The sequence below is a fragment of the Gouania willdenowi genome, chromosome 16 (assembly GCF_900634775.1).
Source record: "Gouania willdenowi chromosome 16, fGouWil2.1, whole genome shotgun sequence".
Taxonomy (NCBI): Eukaryota; Metazoa; Chordata; class Actinopteri; order Blenniiformes; family Gobiesocidae; genus Gouania; species Gouania willdenowi.
The window spans coordinates 17453288-17473328 of NC_041059.1; the positions used below are offsets into that span (position 1 = coordinate 17453288).

General features: G+C 39.9%; 1 protein-coding gene across 1 annotated transcript; it reads right to left on the reverse strand.

Annotated features, from left to right (window-relative positions):
- Positions 1 to 1374: 1374 nt before the first annotated feature.
- Positions 1375 to 17023, reverse strand: fcgbp (Fc gamma binding protein). Its single transcript, XM_028470105.1, has 23 exons — positions 16965 to 17023; positions 16788 to 16856; positions 14614 to 15855; positions 14190 to 14542; positions 13473 to 14049; positions 12797 to 13389; positions 12150 to 12717; positions 11782 to 12047; positions 10808 to 11149; positions 10104 to 10677; positions 9813 to 10012; positions 9402 to 9543; positions 8995 to 9323; positions 8324 to 8900; positions 7637 to 8235; positions 6009 to 6576; positions 5308 to 5906; positions 4645 to 5212; positions 4351 to 4550; positions 3581 to 3961; positions 3180 to 3466; positions 1796 to 1838; positions 1375 to 1706 (listed from the first exon to the last, which is right to left on the reverse strand). Exons 2-22 carry the CDS (start codon positions 16852 to 16854, stop codon positions 1829 to 1831), a joined length of 9042 nt encoding a protein of 3013 aa, XP_028325906.1. The 5' UTR covers positions 16855 to 16856; positions 16965 to 17023; the 3' UTR covers positions 1375 to 1706; positions 1796 to 1828.
- Between the last annotated feature and the right edge of the window lie 3018 nt (positions 17024 to 20041).

Consider the following 20041-nt stretch of genomic DNA (forward strand, 5'->3'; position numbering starts at 1 on the left):
ACGTAATTGGACGGCCCAATAGCAACTCGATTTCAACAACTAGAATTGGGGGGAAATTGGACCAAGTTGGACAATCCAACGACAACTACATTTCAACGACGATATTGGGGCTAAATTTGGACACATTTTGACGCCAAAAACCCCTCCAATTTTAATGACTAAATAAGGGCTAAATCGATCGAGGCTAAGACGGACCGACCAGATTTAGCCCAAAAAAGAAGGCAGTGGCTATCCGTACGGTTGTCGTATCAATATACTGACATTCTATCTGTACGCAGCATCCCTATTTGGCCAGTTTAGATCACGTGATAGGTCAGTCATTGGTCAATTTAGGTCGTGTGACTAAGACTAAACCTTACCTTACCCTAAACCTAAACCTAACCCTAACCCTAACTCTAATTCTAATTCTAACCCTAAAAAATGTTGCGATATTGGGTTATAACCTAAACCTAACCCTAACCCTAGGATGCTACATACATGTACTTCGTTAACCATACCAATATCACCGGGGGTTGTCCATACGGCAACCGTAAAAATAGACATTTTCAAAAAAAGAACATCTGAACGACGTCGGGTGTTTGGTGGGTATTTTGTTGGCTAAAAACCTTCGTCATAGTTTTCATCGACAACATTGTTTTAAATGGCAATAACAAGACTATGACTAGAATTAAAAATGTGAAAACTACATCTGTATTGATATTTTTGTCAAATAATAAAAACAAAACTATAATTTTGTCACGTGGGAGTCAGAACTCATGTGGTTTTATTATAAGCATCGGTCACCTTAAATCTGTCTGTGTATTTACAAGCATTAATATTATCCCATATTAAGTTGACAAATGGTAATTTAATCTTTGAAAGATGCATAAACTCTAACGCTGTCTATTTTAGTCAACTATATCGCAGTGGTGGCCTAGCGGTTAAGGAAGTTGAGCAAGACCCTTAACCTTAACTGCTCCCAGGCACTACACCCACAGCTCCTCAGAGATGGGTTAAATGCATAGATTGAATTCCCCCTCGTGGACAAATAAAGTTTCTAAAAATGAAAAAATAAACAAATACAAACATTTGTAAAATGTTAATGACATTTAGTTGACTGAAACTAGACTACAACTGAAATAGTAGTCAAATTGGACTAAGCACTAGGTTGTATTTCAGTCAAAAGACAATGACTAAAACTATATCCAAATTTTCAGTCAAAGCTAACACTGCCTTCAGTCAGTGTACATATTATTCAGGTAGGATAAACAGTGAGCCATTGTGTCTCCTTATCAAAGCTTGTTCAGGTTTTCCCAAGGACATTTAACATTGCAGACTGCTTTTCTATCAACAGGTCAGACAGCATTAGAAAAGAAATCTCACAGAACCACAAACTAGGATTCCCAGTATCATCATTTTATTGTCAGAACAGCAAGAAAAACTGATATTGTATTGTGATTTTTTTTTTAATATGTAATCTAAAAGCAGATTATAGGGTGACAAAACTATCTTCAGTCCAGACTATTGCTCATCGACAGCTGTAGCTCATCGAAGTGTATTATTCTTCTCCACAAGATGGAGATGTTGGTCAACAATGAGCTTCTGCAACATTGAGGTAACTGATTGGAGGACTGGATCGCAAGAAAGCAGCACAACTTTTCCATAAATCAACAGAAGGATTGAAAGTGTGATGAAGAGTGTAGAGTAACCATGCAAAATTATTCATCCTGTTAAAGGAAAGAGGAAAACATAGTCGTGAGCTGACTCAAAACACATTTTTTTCCTGCTAGGATCATTCTTCTCTTTATTTATTTACCTGGTTTTTTCCCCTGCCCCACAGCCATTTTCCCTACAGGAAACTGCAATGCAAAATAAAATAAAGAGTGTCAAAGCACAGCATTCCACAGTGATGCTCCATCAGGTAGAGATTAAAGGTTATGCTTGCAAAATAAATACACGAACAAATAAATTGCCTTAACCTAAATAGACTGCAAACAAGATGGACAAAAAGTTCTTCCAACTCCAAAATCTGCTATAAACGGGGCCTTGGGTGAAAAAGTTTTTGAACTGCTGCTCTAAAGACCTGACATAAGGTTAGGAAACAAAGATAAAGATGTGGACTCAAATTAAAACTGCACCCAGATGAGTCCTAAGTGTCCTTGGATGACAAGCAGTGATTGGATTGCAAGCCTGGTAGCATTCAATGGCCATGCCTGTCAGCCTCACCTGCTTTTTAATCAGTAATTACCATAGGGGATTGCCTGGCATTTCTTAATTAAATTGGACCAAATTCAATTAAAAACCACACACTCATTTCGTTAAAGGGACTCCATGGAGTCCTTGTTTAGTTGTTACTGTTTAGAGAATAAGCGGCTCAGTGATCTTAGCAACTTCCTGTTTCCCGCAGATCTGTACTGGGTTATTTCAGTGGATTAAGTTTGAAGTTTGCATAGAGAGAGAAAAAGATTAAGTTGAAAAATGCTATTTTCACTCTAGCAAACATTTATGGGTAAAAGGTGTAAATAAGTGAAGTCAATGTAGTGATAAAACGATTAAAAAAGAGCACTCGGAGTGCACGAACTTTCGTCAAATATCCTCTTTGCCAGATATAAGCAGTTATCTGGATCAGTGACCCTGATCATGGTACCATGATCATTCAAACTTTAAAGGCGTGGAAGAAATGTGTGTAACAATAAAGTGGGTCCAAATACATGGGCAGCAAAATACGCAATCTGGATCCAATCTGCACAAAATTTGCTGGCGTAATTGAGAGACCAACCCAACATAACTGAGTCAAATTTCATAAAGATTGCTCAAATACAAATTAAGATGTACATTTTTACAGTTTCACCAATGATGAAATGTAGGGATTTTGAGATTTTTGAAACTGATCCCAAATCAGTAAATTGATCCAGATCCCCTCCAAAATTTAATGGAATCTTCCATGGCATAAGTTAAAATATTGATAAAATCTGTTAAGTACTTTTGACGTAAACCTGCTTAAAGTCAAACAAACAAATAAATAAACGCTGATGACACTATTACAATATTAAAATCTATGTATATATTACCGCATTGGCAGAGGTATGAAGGAAAATGTGGAATTAAATGAGTGCAAGTCATCAAGCAATCAAGTTAACTAGTTTAGTGTGGAATCTTTGTCCATAGTGGTTAAAAAGTCTCCTTTTTGAAATACTTACCATCTTGAAAAATCCCCAGCAGCCCAGGAGCCAACAACAACAGCCACATTACTGGCAGTTTTCCCATCAGCTGTCCTCATATCATCTTCAGAGTTGTTATTGTAGTTGCCGCAGGCCCCACACACTTTACCAGACAGTTCTCTGTCAACAATGACATTGACCTGCTGTGAAATACAGTAGGTCACTCGCACAGATGATCCCCTCTGAATGATCACGGTCTTTTTGGAGACATGCACCGTAATCTCATTCGTCACTTTGCTGGAAAGAGACACTTTCCTGCCATTTACCTGTTTGACATAACAAAAGGAAGAAAAGGAGAAAGAACAAAAAAATAATTAGCACAAAATATAACCCAAATGATGAATCTGTTTCGGAATCAAAATGCTTCAAATCATTCTCACCCAGACCACATGCTGGCTGTTCACTGCCACTGTAGCTTCTTTGAAGAATACATACAGAGTACTAACAGCAAGAGGTCCGTTTTTATAGCAGACTCTGGCATCCACAACCACACGAAACCACTGCTCAGAGGCCTCATCACAGAGAGACGCTACTTCAAATGCCCCTCGGGATCCTATTGCTCCAGACATGTCGTCAAAGGAGGTCAAAAGGCCATCTTTGTGGATGGTGCAGTGGCCTTGTTCCCCGTGGCAACCCCTGACCCCCTCTCTCACCTCGCAAACCTCATCACCCTTACAGGAGAGCTTCTGACATTTCACATTCCCAGAGGTCTGACATACACATGTGAACTTACACTCCTTGTCCACAACAGTTTGGCCCACCTGAAAAATAAAAGTTTACAATACCAGATCATTTAATAATTGCCCTTCGTAATGAAGTGCAACATTTGTTATCTCTTTGAATATTCACAGGTTGAACAACGTTTATTCTTAATTTTAGTACTGGTAATGTCCTGTATTAAAATTAACCATTAGAACAGCCATTTGCCTTGATTCTGGAGTGGCTACTGTAGATATAAATATAGGCACTGCTTCATAGCAGTATGGGAATGGGGTTTATTCTAATTAATTCTTTGATAATGGTTTCGTTTAATGAAGAAAAAAACTGATTTAACAATGTTATTGCGGTAAACATGAGTTGAAGTTCGATCAGAGAAGAAGAAGAAGAAGAAGAAGAAGAAGAAGAAGAAGAAGAAGAAGTCTTGTCTTACCATTAAATACATGTTGTTGTGCATACATCCACATTTTTCCAGAGGCACACATTTGATGCCATCAAAACTAAAGTCCTCATCACATTCACAACCCTCAAAGCAGCTTCCCGAACAAGCGCCTGGGGAAATGAAGCTGGCACATGTCCCAGTACAGGTGTCAGCACACATTTCATAGTGACTGTTTGGTGGGCAAGAAAGAGCTACAAAAAAAAAGTGAGATTTTTAAGTGCACCTGAAATATAAGATCATACAAAACATGAACCACTTTCCAGAATGCAGCTCTGTGTTACTTACGACAAAAAGAGCTGCTCCTCCAGGGCTGGATTTTGATTCCTTCACTTTGGCAGGCCAACGCGTAGGCTTGCACACTATTACACAGAGTGTCCTTGTCGCCACCAACAGCACAAACATCAAACACACAATCCGACACGTATGTTTCTGGGTCAATTTTACTGTGACAAGCTTTAAAAGGACCATTGGGTGCATTCATGATGCCACAGGAGTTAGGTTTTCTATACAGAGCGACTTTGGCCTGCTCGCATGCTGGGCATTGGTCACCACAGCCACCACACATGTTCTCAGGCAGGTTTACCACCCACGACTTCCCGAAGCTGTCGACGTTGTTTGTTTGTTTGCGATTAGGGAGCTGGAAATCATCTCTGTTATTCTTGTTGTAGTTGCCACAAAGACCACACATTCTCCCCTGGTATGAAGAGGGAACGATCACCTCAACATAGTAGACGGTGTCATAGAGAACAGTCAATCCGAAATCTGTTCGGACTACAATGTTGCGACCTTCCTGTGTGATTTTAAGACGCTCATCATGCAGGATCAAAGGAAGGTTTAAAAGCTCATCATTGACCTAAAAAAAAAAAAAAGAGGGAGAACATGAATAAGGTGCAGAGTTTCTCTGAATAAAACGCAGAACGGTGCTGTAGACGAATATGTGCAACTCACAGCGACTTTCCATGGCATTTTCTGCTCAATGCGAATGGTGAAACCAAAGACTGAGACTGTAATTGACTTGGTTACAGCCACTTTGCCATTTCCATACTTCTCATTCCCCTGAATTATACTGAATTGTGTCAACCTTCCTTTGTCATCATTACAAACTTTTGCCAAGACATAGACACAGGTACCCTGGAAATCAAACTTGTGTCCATCAAAGGAGATGTAATGTGGGTCACCAGAAGCCACACATTTTCCTTGTCCTTCTGGGTGGCAGCCTTTCACTCCGTCTACAAGCTTGCACACTTCTCCTGCATGGCATTTAACCTTCTGGCAAGACACTGCACCATTCTCACCACAAACGCATTGGTCCATGCACTCGTCTTCTGGGTAGAACTTTTCACCTGTTCTGTAGTATTTGCCATCGTACGTGCATCCACAGTCTTTTATTGGAACACAGACTCCCCCACTGAGCAGGAAACCTTCATCACACTCGCAGGCTTCTGCACAACGTCTGTGGCATGTGATGCGGGAAGCTTCGCTGGCACACGTGGCTGGACAACCAGTGGCGCACAGAGTGTAATGACTGTTGTCTGGACATATCAATGCTGTGTATAGGATGAGAGCAGGCATAATGGTATTATATTGTTACAGTAGATAACAGCTAGTGCAAGAACATAGTGTGCTTTTATAAGATATTGCAAACTCACGGCAAAAATCCTCTTTTCTCCAGGAGTAGATGTTAATCCCTTCACCCTGACAGGCTGAGACATACACCTCTATTGCATCACAGACTGATATGTGGTGTCCATGGTACTGACAAGCATCATAAACACAGTCCTCCATATAAGGAGCAGGATCCACACGCTTATGACATTCTCTGAAGGGTCCTGCTTTGTCAGCAATAATACCGCAGTACAGATTGTTTTTGTACGCCTCTTTTTGGGAGTCTGTACAGGTCTGGCACCCTTTACCCTGGCAAACTGATGAACAGCCTGGTGTGAGGCCGACCTGCCAGCTCACACCCAGTTTGGTTCCATCAGGGGCAGCTTGGCCATTTGGCATGATCAGGTCATCCTTAGCGTTCCCATTGTAGTTCCCACACAGACCACAAACTGCACCTTGGTAGGTGCTGGGAAGAGTAACTCTCACCGTGCTCCGCCAATCAAAGGTCACAGTGATACCAGAGACTGTTTCCACAACTGCTGTTTGGCCACTGAAATACACAACCAGCTTGCTTTTGTAGTCCAAAGGTAGGGAAACAAGTTGCCCACCAAACTGCAGAATGGGAAATGAGAGAGGAAGAGAGAATTGTTAAGGGGATTATAGCCTTATAAATTTTGCGGACCTCCTTAATCCGGTCTAATGTGCAGTTAAATATGTGCTCAGTTAATTCTGCATGGATAAAAATGCCTCAAATTCAAATAGGCCATGTTAAAATTAGCACACTAACAATGGCTTTTGAAAAAGATAAAAAAAGGGTCTATTTTTTGTGTGCCATTTTTCATTTTAAATGAAGTACCTAATCCTGTGTTGCATTTTGCATTTCTTCTAAATACATTCCCAAATTCTGTGCTTAATTTAAGCTGTTCTACAATACATAAACCATATCTACCTATATTCTGAGATTGCCACTTGTAAATAACAAAAATAGAATTAATTTACAGTCCTTTCAGGATTTTGTGGCCTAAAACGCCTGATTTTCCAACAGCTTTTTCCAAAACATTGTGGCAAAAGTCGGGGTATTTTAAGGCTTTATTGTTTTTCGCAACTTTGCATGAACAGGTCAATCTGCAAAATAACTGATTGCCTTTGAACTATTTTATAAATATGATAATACAAGAAAACCTCATTATTAGCTGCCCAAAACGGATCACTTTACACATTTAAGATTATCAGGTATACTTCCACTAAAACATTTCTAGTATAGTGTAACTTCTTTCTTTCAGCACCGGTAATAGATATGAATGCCACTGCTTCAGTCATGGTCACTTGTCGTGACTGTGATTGTTGCGTCTCTACTACAATATTGCACGCAGTGCTGAACAATTTACCTCCACTCTTGATGGATATTTAGTCGTAATATTTATTGATGAATGAGTGTTTTGACAACTAAGAAGTTTAGTCCAATTGGTCAAAATAGCGGAAATGTTGCAGTGAATGGACATGATTACAAATTTTGCTACGATTGGCTGAATTTGCATTTATAGTTGTGATCACAACATCACAGATTTCTGGAGGGAGTTCAGAAATTCTGTTGTTTTCATTGATTGGCGACTTGCTAACTGCTACTATCACAAAGGCATTAACGTTGTGTCCCATATTTTAACTGACTCACCAACACTTTATTGGGGTGGTTCCTGCTGATGATGAGAATGACACCATAGGCTGTCACTGTGACAGTCTTTGTGTAGGACACCCGTTTGCTTCCTCTGTTGTCATTTTGCACAGTCACCTCAAATGGCTCTAGCCCAGCCTGCTGAGAGCACAGCTTCACCAGCTGATATACACACGTGCCTTGGAAGTCAAACCTGTGTCCATCAAACGTGTGATAGTGCGGGTCACCCGAGGCTGTGCATGTGGCGTAACTGATGGGTTGGCAGGCACGCACTCCGTCAACCATGGTGCACTTTTCATTGGCAGAGCAAGAAGCCTTGTGGCATATCACCATGCCCTGGGTGGTTTCACACTCACATAGACGACCACAGGTCTCATCAGCCCAAAAGTGCTGGCCTGGCTCGTAATAGCGGCCCTGATAAGAGCAGCCACATGTTTTTGTGGGCACGCATACACCAGCACTGAGGACATAACCCTTATCACACACACAGGCCTCCACACAGGCACCAAGGCAAGCCGGCTTTTTCTCAGGAAACGGGCAGGATGGCTGGCAGGGGCTGGCACAATCTTCATAGTGGCTGTGACGCTGACAGTTCATTGCTAAAAGTAAATTCATTTTAGATAGACCTTAACCCAAAAAGAATGAAATTGAATAAATCATAGCCAAAAACGTTTTTCAGATACTTACGACATCCATACTTTTTCCTCCAGTTCCTGATTACTATTCCTTCCTCCCGACACTCCTTACTGTATGAGGCCAAAGCCTGGCACAGAATCTTTTTGTCCCCCTTACTGAAACACATATCATACACGCAGTTGTTCATGAAATTCTGTGGGTCCAATTTTCTATGGCAGCTCTTGAACAAGTTGTTTCTTGTGGCAGTGAGGGCCCCACAGAAAGCCTCGCCCTTGTAAAGCTCAAAGTCTTTCGGGTCACAAACGTCACACTTTTCCCCACAGGAGTCTTTGCAATGGTCATCGTTCTGATCAGATGATCGCCAGCTTTTGCCCCATTCTGCCACTGAGGGAACTGCTTTGCCAGCTGGATTTTGAAGTTCATCACCTCTGTTTTCATTGAAGTTGCCACACAAACCACAGACAAGACCGTGGTAGCTGCTAGGAAGGAATATATCAAGCTGCCAGTTCCAGTCGTAGGCAACTTTCAGGCCAAAATTTGTCTCCACCCATGCAGTGCACCCTTTTTGGAGCACTGACACCTCGCCATCACCCAGTGTTAAAGGGAGATTCAGCCAGTACCCATTTACCTGAATTACACAAATTGGAAAAAAAAAACATCTAAGTTACACTTTCTGAATTGTAACCCTACAAAGAAGACAAAAGGACAATGAAAAATCTTACCATGACACGACCAGCTTTGTTTTTTTGTATGGTGATAGTGTATCCATACACAGACACATCTAGCTCCCTCACGTAGGACACTGCTGTGTTTCCACGGTTTTCATTTCTCTCAGTGACTGAAAATGGGATAAGACCATTCAGATTGCCACAGGTCTTGGAGACAATGTACTTGCAGGTTCCCTGGAAGTCATAATTGTAACCATCGAAGGTGTGGTAGTGAGGATCACCCCACGCCCAGCATCTGCCTGTATACATGGGGATGCACACAGCTTCGCCTTTTTGGATCTGACATTTTTCTTTCACTCGACAATTGGCGTCTTTGCAGGGATCTGTGACAAAGAACAAAAAAGGGAATCTTTTAAATACTTTACTTTGATCGATAATAATGCACACCAAATGTCTCATACCTGTACTGTAGCATGCTCTGATGCCTTTCTTAACAGCGCACTTTGTGTTTTGAGGACAGGAGTGTTTTTCACACTTGAGACCCTTCTCTGGGTTACAAGTGCACTTTGTGTTACAGTCATCTTCATACACAACTTCACCAGGCTGGTAAAATACAGAAAGGATGTTACATGAAAGCATTTAGACTTCCACAGTAAAGACTCAAAAATGCTTGAGAAGAAAATTTCAGTGTGCATTCATTAAATTCCTATGCTCCTTCATGCTCTGTGTCACAATATAGCAAGAGTGTAAAACATTTTATTAGATTCTTTTTATTTTTTTTTATTTGTTAACTTTTTGGATTTTCACTGGACCCTTCTGACTGACTGTAAAAATATGTCACTATTGTTTTGTTTTTATGTAAAGAATTGTACCTTATAGCTTTTTCCGTTGTCATAGCAACCACAATCTTTCTCTTTGATACACTCCTGTCCATTGAATATGAAGCCGTCATTGCATTCACAGCCCTCTGTGCAGCTGGCTGGACACTCAACGATGTCGATGAGGTCAGGGCAGGAGTCAGAACAGGGGTCTGCACACATCTCATAGTGGCTGTTGGCTGGGCATTTCATTGCTAAAATAGAATAAAACAGTGTATGTAAGGAGGAATTTTGTTCTTCAACTTGTAAAGATGTATCATGAATATTTTCATCTGTAAAACATACGACAGAAAGACGGGGTTCTCCAGGTGTTAATGTCAACTCCTGCCATGTGACAGTTAAAGGCATACGCTGCCACACTGTCACACAGTATGTTGTCGTCACCATCAGCTTCACACAAATCAAATACACAGTCATCAAAGTATGACTGTGGGTTCAATTTGCTGTGGCACTTAGCAAATGGACCTTTTGGTGCAGTTAGAATACCACAGTAATCCTCCTTGCTATACACAGCCTTGCGTGATGGGTCACACACAGGACAGTTTTTGCCTTCACAGCCATTTTCACACACAACATTGGGTATAGTGACTTGCCATGATTTTCCGAATATATCTACATTTTGTGTAAGTTTATGATTGGACATCTGGAAGTCATCCTTCTGGTCGTCGTTGAAGTTGCCACAGAGACCACAGACTTTTCCACGATAGTTTCCAGGTACTGTGACCGTCACATGATAAACAAGGTCATAAGTGACAAGCAGTCCAAATCTTGTCATGATAACACTCTGTCTGCCGTCCTGATACACTTGAACGTCTCCATCATTAAGATTCACAGGAAGGGCATTAAAAACTCCGTTCACCTAAAAGCAATGTACAAAAAGTACAAAACAGGGGAAAACAACTGTGTATATTATAAGTATAATGATTAAATTTGGAAGCTGGTATGCTGCTGAATAATATGTATTCCATAGTGAATCTAGTTCTGCTCACCAGGACACCATTCATTCCATTCCTTAAAGTGAAAGTGGTGCCATAGACCTCCACAGCAACCAGCTTGGTGACAGCCACAACAGCTCTGCCTCTCATTTTTTCCCACTGCGCATTCTGCACCTGAATTGAAAAAGCCTCCAGGTGGGTGCCTTCCAGCCCACAACTCTTAGAGAGTGTGTAAGTGCATGTTCCCTGGAAATCAAATTTTTTGCCATCGAACGAGCGGTAATGGGGGTCTCCAGCGGCTTCGCACACACCCTTTCCAACAGGATGACATTTTTGGATGCCATTAGATATTTTACACTCTTCATTGGGACCACATTTCATCTCCTTGCAACTGATCTGTCAAACAAACAAACAAACAAACAAATAAATAATATAATTATAACAGAAACAAGAGCACAGAGAGAGTGCAAACCTCCACCAAACACCAAATATCCTCTGTGCCAGATATTAGCAGTTATCTGGACCAGTGATCCTGATCATGTGACATGATCATTCACACTTTAAAGTCTTTTAAAAATGTCTATCCGCATTAATAACAATAAAGTGGGTCCAAATGGATGGACATCCCCCCTTTTTTTCTGAAAGATTGCGATGAAATGCGCAATCAGCATCTGATTCTGATTAAATTCTGTGAGGTATTTGAGTAAACAATCTGACATAACTGAGTCAAATTTCATAAAGATCAGTGAATTACAAACAATGATATGAATTTTTAAAATATCTTCAATGAGTTAGGGATTTTTTGATTTTTCAAATTGATCCAGAATCAGTATATTGATTAGGATCCCTTTCAAAATCAGAAGGAATCTTCCACAGCCTAACCCTGCTAACAGACAAACAAATAAAAAACATTAATAAACGCCAGTGAAACTATTTTCTCCTTGGTGGAGGTAAAAATGGTGGATTATACATATCAAATTATAAATCTTTTTCTAAATAACAAATAAACTTCCCCCTGTGAATTGTACCTCTCCATCCTCTGTGCACTTGCACTCCTCCTCACACAAACCACTTGGATAAAACACTTCGCCAAGAGAGTAGTAGCGGTTTTCGTAGGAACAGCCACACTGAGAGAAGGGAACGCAGGTTTTGCCGCTCAGGACGTAGTCCTCATCGCAGACACATCCTTCCTCACAAGCATCTTGGCAACCCTGGGGTGAGGTTAGACTCTGACAAGTTGTGAGACAGGCACTTCCACAAACTTCATAATGGCTGTGGATGGGGCATTTTATTGCTGCAGAATAGACACAAAGCTTTTTGTGATTTCTTTTATTGACAGTGGAGCTTTCAGTGTATAACACAAACAAAATCATGTTGAAATGAATCAATTTCTCACCACAGAATTGACTGGTCCTCCAGCTGTACACCTTGGCCCCTGCACTCTGACAGGCTGTTGTGTATGATGTAATAGCCGCACACAAAACATCCTGTCTTCCCTTGTACAAGCATACATCATAAACACAGTCCTCAAAGAAGTCAATTGGATTTACTTTTGCGTGACAATCGCGGAATGGTCCTTTGGGGTCTCGTATCTTGCCACAAAAATTCTCATTCTCATATTTGTTCTTCTCTGTAATGTCACAATCTGGACATTTTCCTTTGCAGCTTTCGCCGCATCCAGGGACTTCAGCCACTTTCCAGCTATCTCCAAACATTGTCGGTGAGACAGGTTTGTTACCGCTCTTTGGAATGAGATCATTCTTAGGGCTGCCATCATAGTTGCCACAGAGGCCACAAACGGCTCCCATGTAGTTGCTGGGCAGTGTTACAAATACAGAGTGCTCCCAGTTGAAAGTGACTTTAAGCCCAAAATCTGTGGTGACAACAGCATTCCAGCCAATCTTGCGCACACTGACCTCTCCTTCATCCTTGGTGAATGGCAGGTGAGTCAGCTGGTTATTCACCTGAGGGAGAACATAAACGTTATTTTTTGTGCCTTGCTCAAATTATCTTTATAGTATGATGATACAGAACTAAACTTACCAATATTCGTCCTTTGTGTGTCCTAGTTATGACAATGCTCATGGAGTACACCTTAATCTCCACCAGCTTTGTGAAAGAAACTGCTTTACTGCCCCGATGATTGTTTTGCACCAGAACTTCAAAGGGCTCTAACTCAGGGTCTTTGGAGCAAAGGGCAGCAAGTTGGTAAATGCATGTGCCCTGAAAGTCAAACTTTTTCTTGTCAAAGGTCTTGTAATGGGGATCACCCGTAGCTTGGCAGGTGCTGGAGGACGTTGCTTGGCACTTCCTTATGCCATCAACCACCTGGCACTTCCTTCCTGCCCCACAGCCTTTATTTTGGCATTTAACTTGTGTACCTTTACATTTACATTGTTTCTGACAATTGTCATCAGCCCAGAATTTTTTCCCAGGAGGGATGTATCGTCCCTCGTAAGTACAGCCACATTTACGCGCAGGCACACATTTTTTTCCACTTAAAAGAAAACCGGAATTACAGGTGCAGCTCTCCACACATGGATGTGTGCATTTGGACTGTGCATCAGGGTTGGCGCATGTGCCTGGACAGGCATTTCCACAGAGCTCATAGTGACTGTTTGGTGGACATTTCATAGCTTTAGGTAAAGACAAAGAAGATAATTCAATGAGCATTATTGTATTTACTGTATATATTGAATTTTCTTCTTCTCTAACTTACAGCATTTGGTTAATTTCCTCCATTCTTGTATCTGGACCCCAGCGGCCTGACAGGCATCGATGTAAGCCTCCAATGTCTTGCACAGAAGTGGTCTCTGGCCACCTCCCATGCATAAATCAAATTTGCAATTCTCTGCATACGCTTCTGGGTTGATGACATCATGGCATTTGCTGAATGGCCCATTTTTAAGAATGATGATCCCACAAAATTTGTCACTCTCCCACTTCTGCATCTTTTTTTTATCACAACTATTACAACCAGCCACACAATCATCTCTGCACTTATCCTGCTGAACTACCCCTGGTACCTTCCAGCTACTGCCAAAGGCAAGAACCCCATCTACTTTAGTGCCAGAGGGTGTGGTGAAATCATCATTTGGATTATTATTGAAGTTTCCACAAAGACCACAAGTTTTCCCAGCGTATCTTCCGCAGAGAGTGATGACCAGGTTGTAATCCCAGTCATAACTTACTCTGAGACCAAAATTTGTCTCAATGATGGCTGAGCGTCCGCTCTGAAACATTCTCAGTTTGTTGTTGTGCAAAGTGGCTGGAAGGGTCCACACATCATTGTTAATCTGCGAAAATGAAAATAGAAAACTTTACATCAAAACTGTAATATTGAAATGCATCAAATGAAATATGTGAGTGAGGAAAAGCATGCAGGAGGATCACTATTCAGGAAAAATGCTCTGTTAACTTCATTAGGATGCCTTACCCGGACTTGGCCTTTCTCAGATCGAGCTATTATGATGGTGATGCCATACACCTCCACAACAACCAGGCCAACATAGGATACCCTTTTATTTCCTCGGTTTTCGTTTTGGGCGAGGACCTCAAAGGCAGGCATATCGTCATCCTTAGAACATTTTTTAGCAAGGACATATGTGCAGGTGCCCATGAAGTCATAGCGCTGTCCATCAAAAGTGCGGTAATGAGGATCTCCCATTGCCCAGCAGGTTCCAGGCTTGGATTCCTCTGGCTTTGGCACACATGAAGGATTCCCATCCCTCATCTCACAAATCTCATTGGCACTGCAGGTGATACTGCTGCAGGACAAAGATCCGCTCCCTGAAAAAGTATTTGAGATGGATGTTTAAGATGTTGAGGTCTTTTAACCAGTTGAAATGTGTGATTCTTACCTGGCTGTACACACTGTCCAGCAGTTCCATAAGCATTCATCTGACTGACTCCAAAAGTGTACAGAGCAAAACGAGAATTGGCGCTAACCACAGTGTGTTTGTTGTCCTTTGAGCATTTTTTGTAAGATATCTCTGTCCAAGAGTAATCAGATCCTTTTACCTTCTTCCACTGGACACTACGGGGCATGTTTGCACCATCCATCTTTAGCGCACCCAGTGCACGAGTTTCTGCGACAATCAAGGCTTTGTTTTCGAAACCCCCCAGAGCGTCAAAAGAGTAAGAGGAGCAAAAGCGGTCTGTTGGCAAAATGGTCATCAAGAAAGGGTCATAGAAGTTTGTCCGTCTTCGTGTGAGACCATTGAAGAGTAGCAGAACCTGAATTCCCTGATCAGCCTGAATATATAGTGTTTCATCTTTAGAGTACTGTATTTCTAAGGTTTGCCCCATGTTTACTGTCAGATGATCAGTTTGTTTGCCGTTATTGACAGTGATCTGGGCTGTCTTTGAAGCTTGAACATAGACACTGTCGTATTTGTTTTGGAAGCTGAGGGGAGGTATGATGAAGCTGGTCCCCCAGTTACTCACAGGCAGTAACTGCTCATAAACATGGTTGCATTTTGAGAAAGTCCAGGTACACGTATGTCCTGTGAAGACAGCAACTGGATGCTTAGAGGAAACTTTAGTACCAGAAAGCCTATATTCACTTTGAAACTGGACACTTTCATATGGCTTCAGATCTAGAACTATCTTTTTGCCATTTGAATAGATTTGATTCTGAAACGTGATCAATCCATTTGGCAGGATTTCAATTTTGTTGCTCTTTTCTCCGTTTGTCACAGAAAACTCTTTAAATGTTCCACGAGGTGATCCTTCTGGTGTAAAGATGATGTATTCTGTACCCCACTCAGTGGTCGGATATATTAGAGAGGTGTCGGTGGTGTACGTCTTAGAGCTAAAGGATGTCACAGCTACATCTGCTGAGGCTTCAACGATCACTGTGTAGGGAGACTTTTTGCTGCCATACATCTCAATTTTAGTCGGGATGTTGATGGCAGTCCCCTTTCCAGCTTTTAATTTTATTTCTTGCTTGAACTTTAAGGATGGCGCTTGAACCGACACTTTGGCATCAGCCTGAGCTGCTGTGATGTACAGGCGAAACTTGGGGCTATCATAATTCGGAGCATAGTTCTGCATAAATGACACGGCAAACTTCCTTCCCGTTGATCCAGCATTAGATGGACCTGACAGTGAGAGATAGAGAGCAGGTAAGAAGAGCAACACATGTCAAAAAAACTGACATTTCCTGAGTTAAAGAAAGCAACCGATTCTGTGGGAATAAATTGCACTAAACACAAAAGTGTAATAAAGAACATAAAGTATACACTAGACTAATAAAATAAGAGCATGTGTGCCAAGCTATCAAACAATTCACTTGAGGGAAATTAAATAAACTTGGCTTGAAAATTCTAGTAGAGCACAGGCAGAACAAAGAAACACTGTGACGCTACAGAGAAACGAGAGGAAAATGCCTCTATTTCAAAGTTAAAAGGCTGGGATGAATGTGAGCCTGTAATAAAAGGATTGCCTTTTCCCCTTAATAACCACTGTGAGTGATTTAGACAGAGGAGCAGTCACTTGACTGCTTCTCAGCAGCTCTCAATAAGTCACTTGTGCAGACAATATAATTGCATAATGGAAATATTATCAATATCGCTGCTTTCACAATGAAAAAACCACTTTCTGGGCTCAGACAGGGCCTGGGGGATTTAGATTGTATTTGTTTTTTTTACCCATTCAATTTTTAATAGTTCCAACTCAATTGCAGCTAACGGTAAATGCTATTCACATCAAAGGAGACTTTCGATTAAGATTGCTATCCTTTTGTGGGCTGCACTCTCAAATTCATCCCCTGGTTAACATTCCACCACATCCACTCGAGCTTGGGTTGACAACCACAAATATTTCTCCAAATTCCTGCGTTATAAAAAGACATTATGGTTGGTAATATTCTGTTTGAGTTCTGCTTTCATTTATAGAATATAAATATATTTCTATTCACCCAAACAAAAAATAAATAAATTCAATTAGATTATTTAAATAATTATTTTGAAATTAATACTATGATTTACTAAGATAGATGAAAAAAGATCAAATTTGATTTCAATATACTTACAACTTAAAAAGGCTCCCAGCACAAAAAACAGCAAAAGTCCCCATGGCTTGAAAGCAGGAGTCCCCATGGCTGAATGAGGAGAAAATATAATGATTATTTCATATTAAATGAAGCAATATACAATATTGTTATAAAATTGCTCAATATTTCTCAATGCACAGTCATATCCTCGCTCACCTGCTACGTGCAATACACGATATCCTACTGACTGCTGTGCTTTTATATAGATGCTTACACAAAAGATGGTGTTAAAAAAAAAACAAATATCAAATGAAGGCAGAACCTGGTAAAGACGTGTACAGTATGTCCTGCTGTGTGTTGACATAGCCATAAAGTCCTACACAAACTTAATCTATGGGATGGGCCATGTTTTTTAATATAATGCAATCCCACACCCAGATTTATTCAGGTGATCTTGTGTTTGTTTTAACTATGTGGTATGTTTTTGAAGTATTTAATTTATTTCTGTATTTCAAACTAAAGTTGTGAAATGCAGAATTACAAAGTATTTTTCCATAAAAAAATGTCCCCAAATGCTGCATCCATGCATCATTTATACCATTATAACCATTGGTAAAATAGCAAAATAGCAAAAAATCTGTTCTGGTACTTGGAATATATATTTCTTTTATTGTAAAGATTATAAAGGAAGACGATAAAACCAGAAAACTCAACAAAGATTTGAATTTGTTAAAAGGTTCATAGGTTGAATCTAAACTTGACATCATTATTGTGCCAATTCAACAGGATCCAATGCATTGAATGAAAGGAACGATCAAAACCAAAAGCATAAAATAATTACACCTAGTATTATACTGTAAATGGTAATTTAGTAAGAAAATATGTTCATAAATACTGCTGGTAATCCTCACATCTTCCTAACTGCCAAGAATCGGATTGTTTCAAATACAACTTCAGAATCAGCAACACCTTAGGTGTGGTTTTAAAGCTGACATAATGTAACATTACTCTTCCCCCCTAAAAGCTTACTTTAATTCACAAATACTTATTCGGGTGTTAGGTGCCCTGCCTTGCTATTCAGCTGAGATAAAAGTTCGTAATCTAGCCAGCTATGAGGGATTATGGTTTTAAAACCTTCCTCGGGCATGGATCAGAGTTACTACATTTGTTCACACATTTTCAATGGGACCACTTTACACTCTGCAATATAAAGCTTGTTGGAACAATATATGATGTGATTAATGTGAGCCATCAAATATTAAACCAACATTCCATCCAAGCTGTTGGCTAAAATGGTTTTTTGTGTGCCAACCAAAGAATAACAGCTTGCACAGATCAGTGCATCAACATTTCCATTAAGAAAAGAATCAACAGAGATAGACTCTTAAGTTTACATTATAAAAGGTCAAATGTTTATTTAAGGTTTTGGAAGTACAAGGCGGAACAAGGCTACGCCTTTCATTTACTGTAGTTGATGTTTACTGATGGATAGGATTTTCAATGTGTGTCCTTGTCACTCTTTTTTTGAAATGGAAAGGATAAAGCACGGATCAATTACCGGGAGTCTTTTACTATGAGGTGCAAGGTGTTTTTTTTGTGTTGCTTGTTCAATAATCTGCTGTCAATGTAGCCATACAACACCCAGCAACCTAAGTTGGCTACTAAGCCCTTCAGTAGGTTAAGGGTTTGGTTTGCTTGAATATTATCATCAGAAAAACTTGGTTAAACCCGAACCATGTTGTCTACAGAGTGGAGAATGATTCTATGTGGTTTTATTGCAGAATGACCACAGACAAGGACCATATACCCACATGCTGTGATAAAAAAAAAATATTCTTTTGGTTTTGTGAACTAGAATACGTATTGGATTTGTCAATAGTGATGCTTGTGGTGGCCAAGTGTTCACATTGACGTCACTTTTTGATGCCTCTATGATTGCTGTTCATGCTGTAATTTGTAACGTGAGCTGGCTTTAGATCACCGTAGGACAGGTTAGTTTTACCCCACTGAGGATGTGATACTGTAATTGTAATTGACAACACGTCAGTTTAAGGTAAACCAAGAAAAAACAGAAAATAACATTATTTAAATGTGGTGTTTAAATGTCTGCTAATTTTATCTATAGATTATATTGTCATACTTAAAAAAAATAAAAAAAATACAATGATAGTGCATATTTAGAAACTCATGTAACAGAAGCCTCATTTATTATTTTAGTTTCTGTGATTGTTTTGTTCGGAAAAATGAGATTTTGCAGCCATTTGAATTTTCCTAAAATCAAGTGATGTTTGCTTATTGCTTATGAGAAATTACACAATTTAACATAAATTCTACATTGCAACAAACAATTTGCAAGCACTGTAACTTCCATTCTCCTCTGTCTGTTCAAACATTCAACATGTACTGTATACAAATATAAAATACAAATTGATAAAATGACAGATCAGTTGGTGCCACTAATGGGACATGAACACATGATCACAATGAGTTATTGTAACTGTTTCCAGAACTCTTTGACTTATTGACTCACATGAGAGATTTTGTTTATTCAAAGGGGAAATTATTTTAAACTCCTCCATGTTGGTGGGTGGCAGCACGTGGCCTAAAAATTGTGCTACAGTCCTGTTCGAAAAGCTTTTGGTTTGCGAGAAAAAAATAGAATTGACTTCCGTGTGACAGCAATTAGTTTCAGTGTATCACAGGCTTTGTCGTCACTTAGAAACTAATTACACTTGGCATTTTCCACCCCCAACAAACATAAACCAGCGATCTGCTATAGCTGTGGGTATACCGTTACATACTGATATATTCTACTTAAGTAGAAGTACTCTTACTTGACTGAAATTGTACCCAATTACAAATACAAGTAAGTCATACATAAAATACTCAAGTACAAGTGAAAAGTAGCTCAATTAAATAGTACTGAAAGTAAAAGTTACTCATACTTTCATCCCTCACGTTTATTTTTGGTAATAAATCTTGCCACGGTTCCCTTGCATACAGTAAACATCTCATGTATAAACTTAAAAAGGAAGAGACCAAATCTTGCACAACTGGAACTTAATTTTTTTTCCATAAAGGCATCTGTATAAAATAAAAGGTAAAATGTCCAATTTTTATTCATGGCAAGGCAAGGCAAATGTAATGGTATAGTGCATTTCATACACAAGGCAACTCAATGTGCTGCAAAAGACATTTAAAATCATCAGTTAAACATTTAAAATTATCAACAATTTAAATATAATAACACCAATAAATTCAATTCTAAATAATAATAATGAAAAGAAAACCTC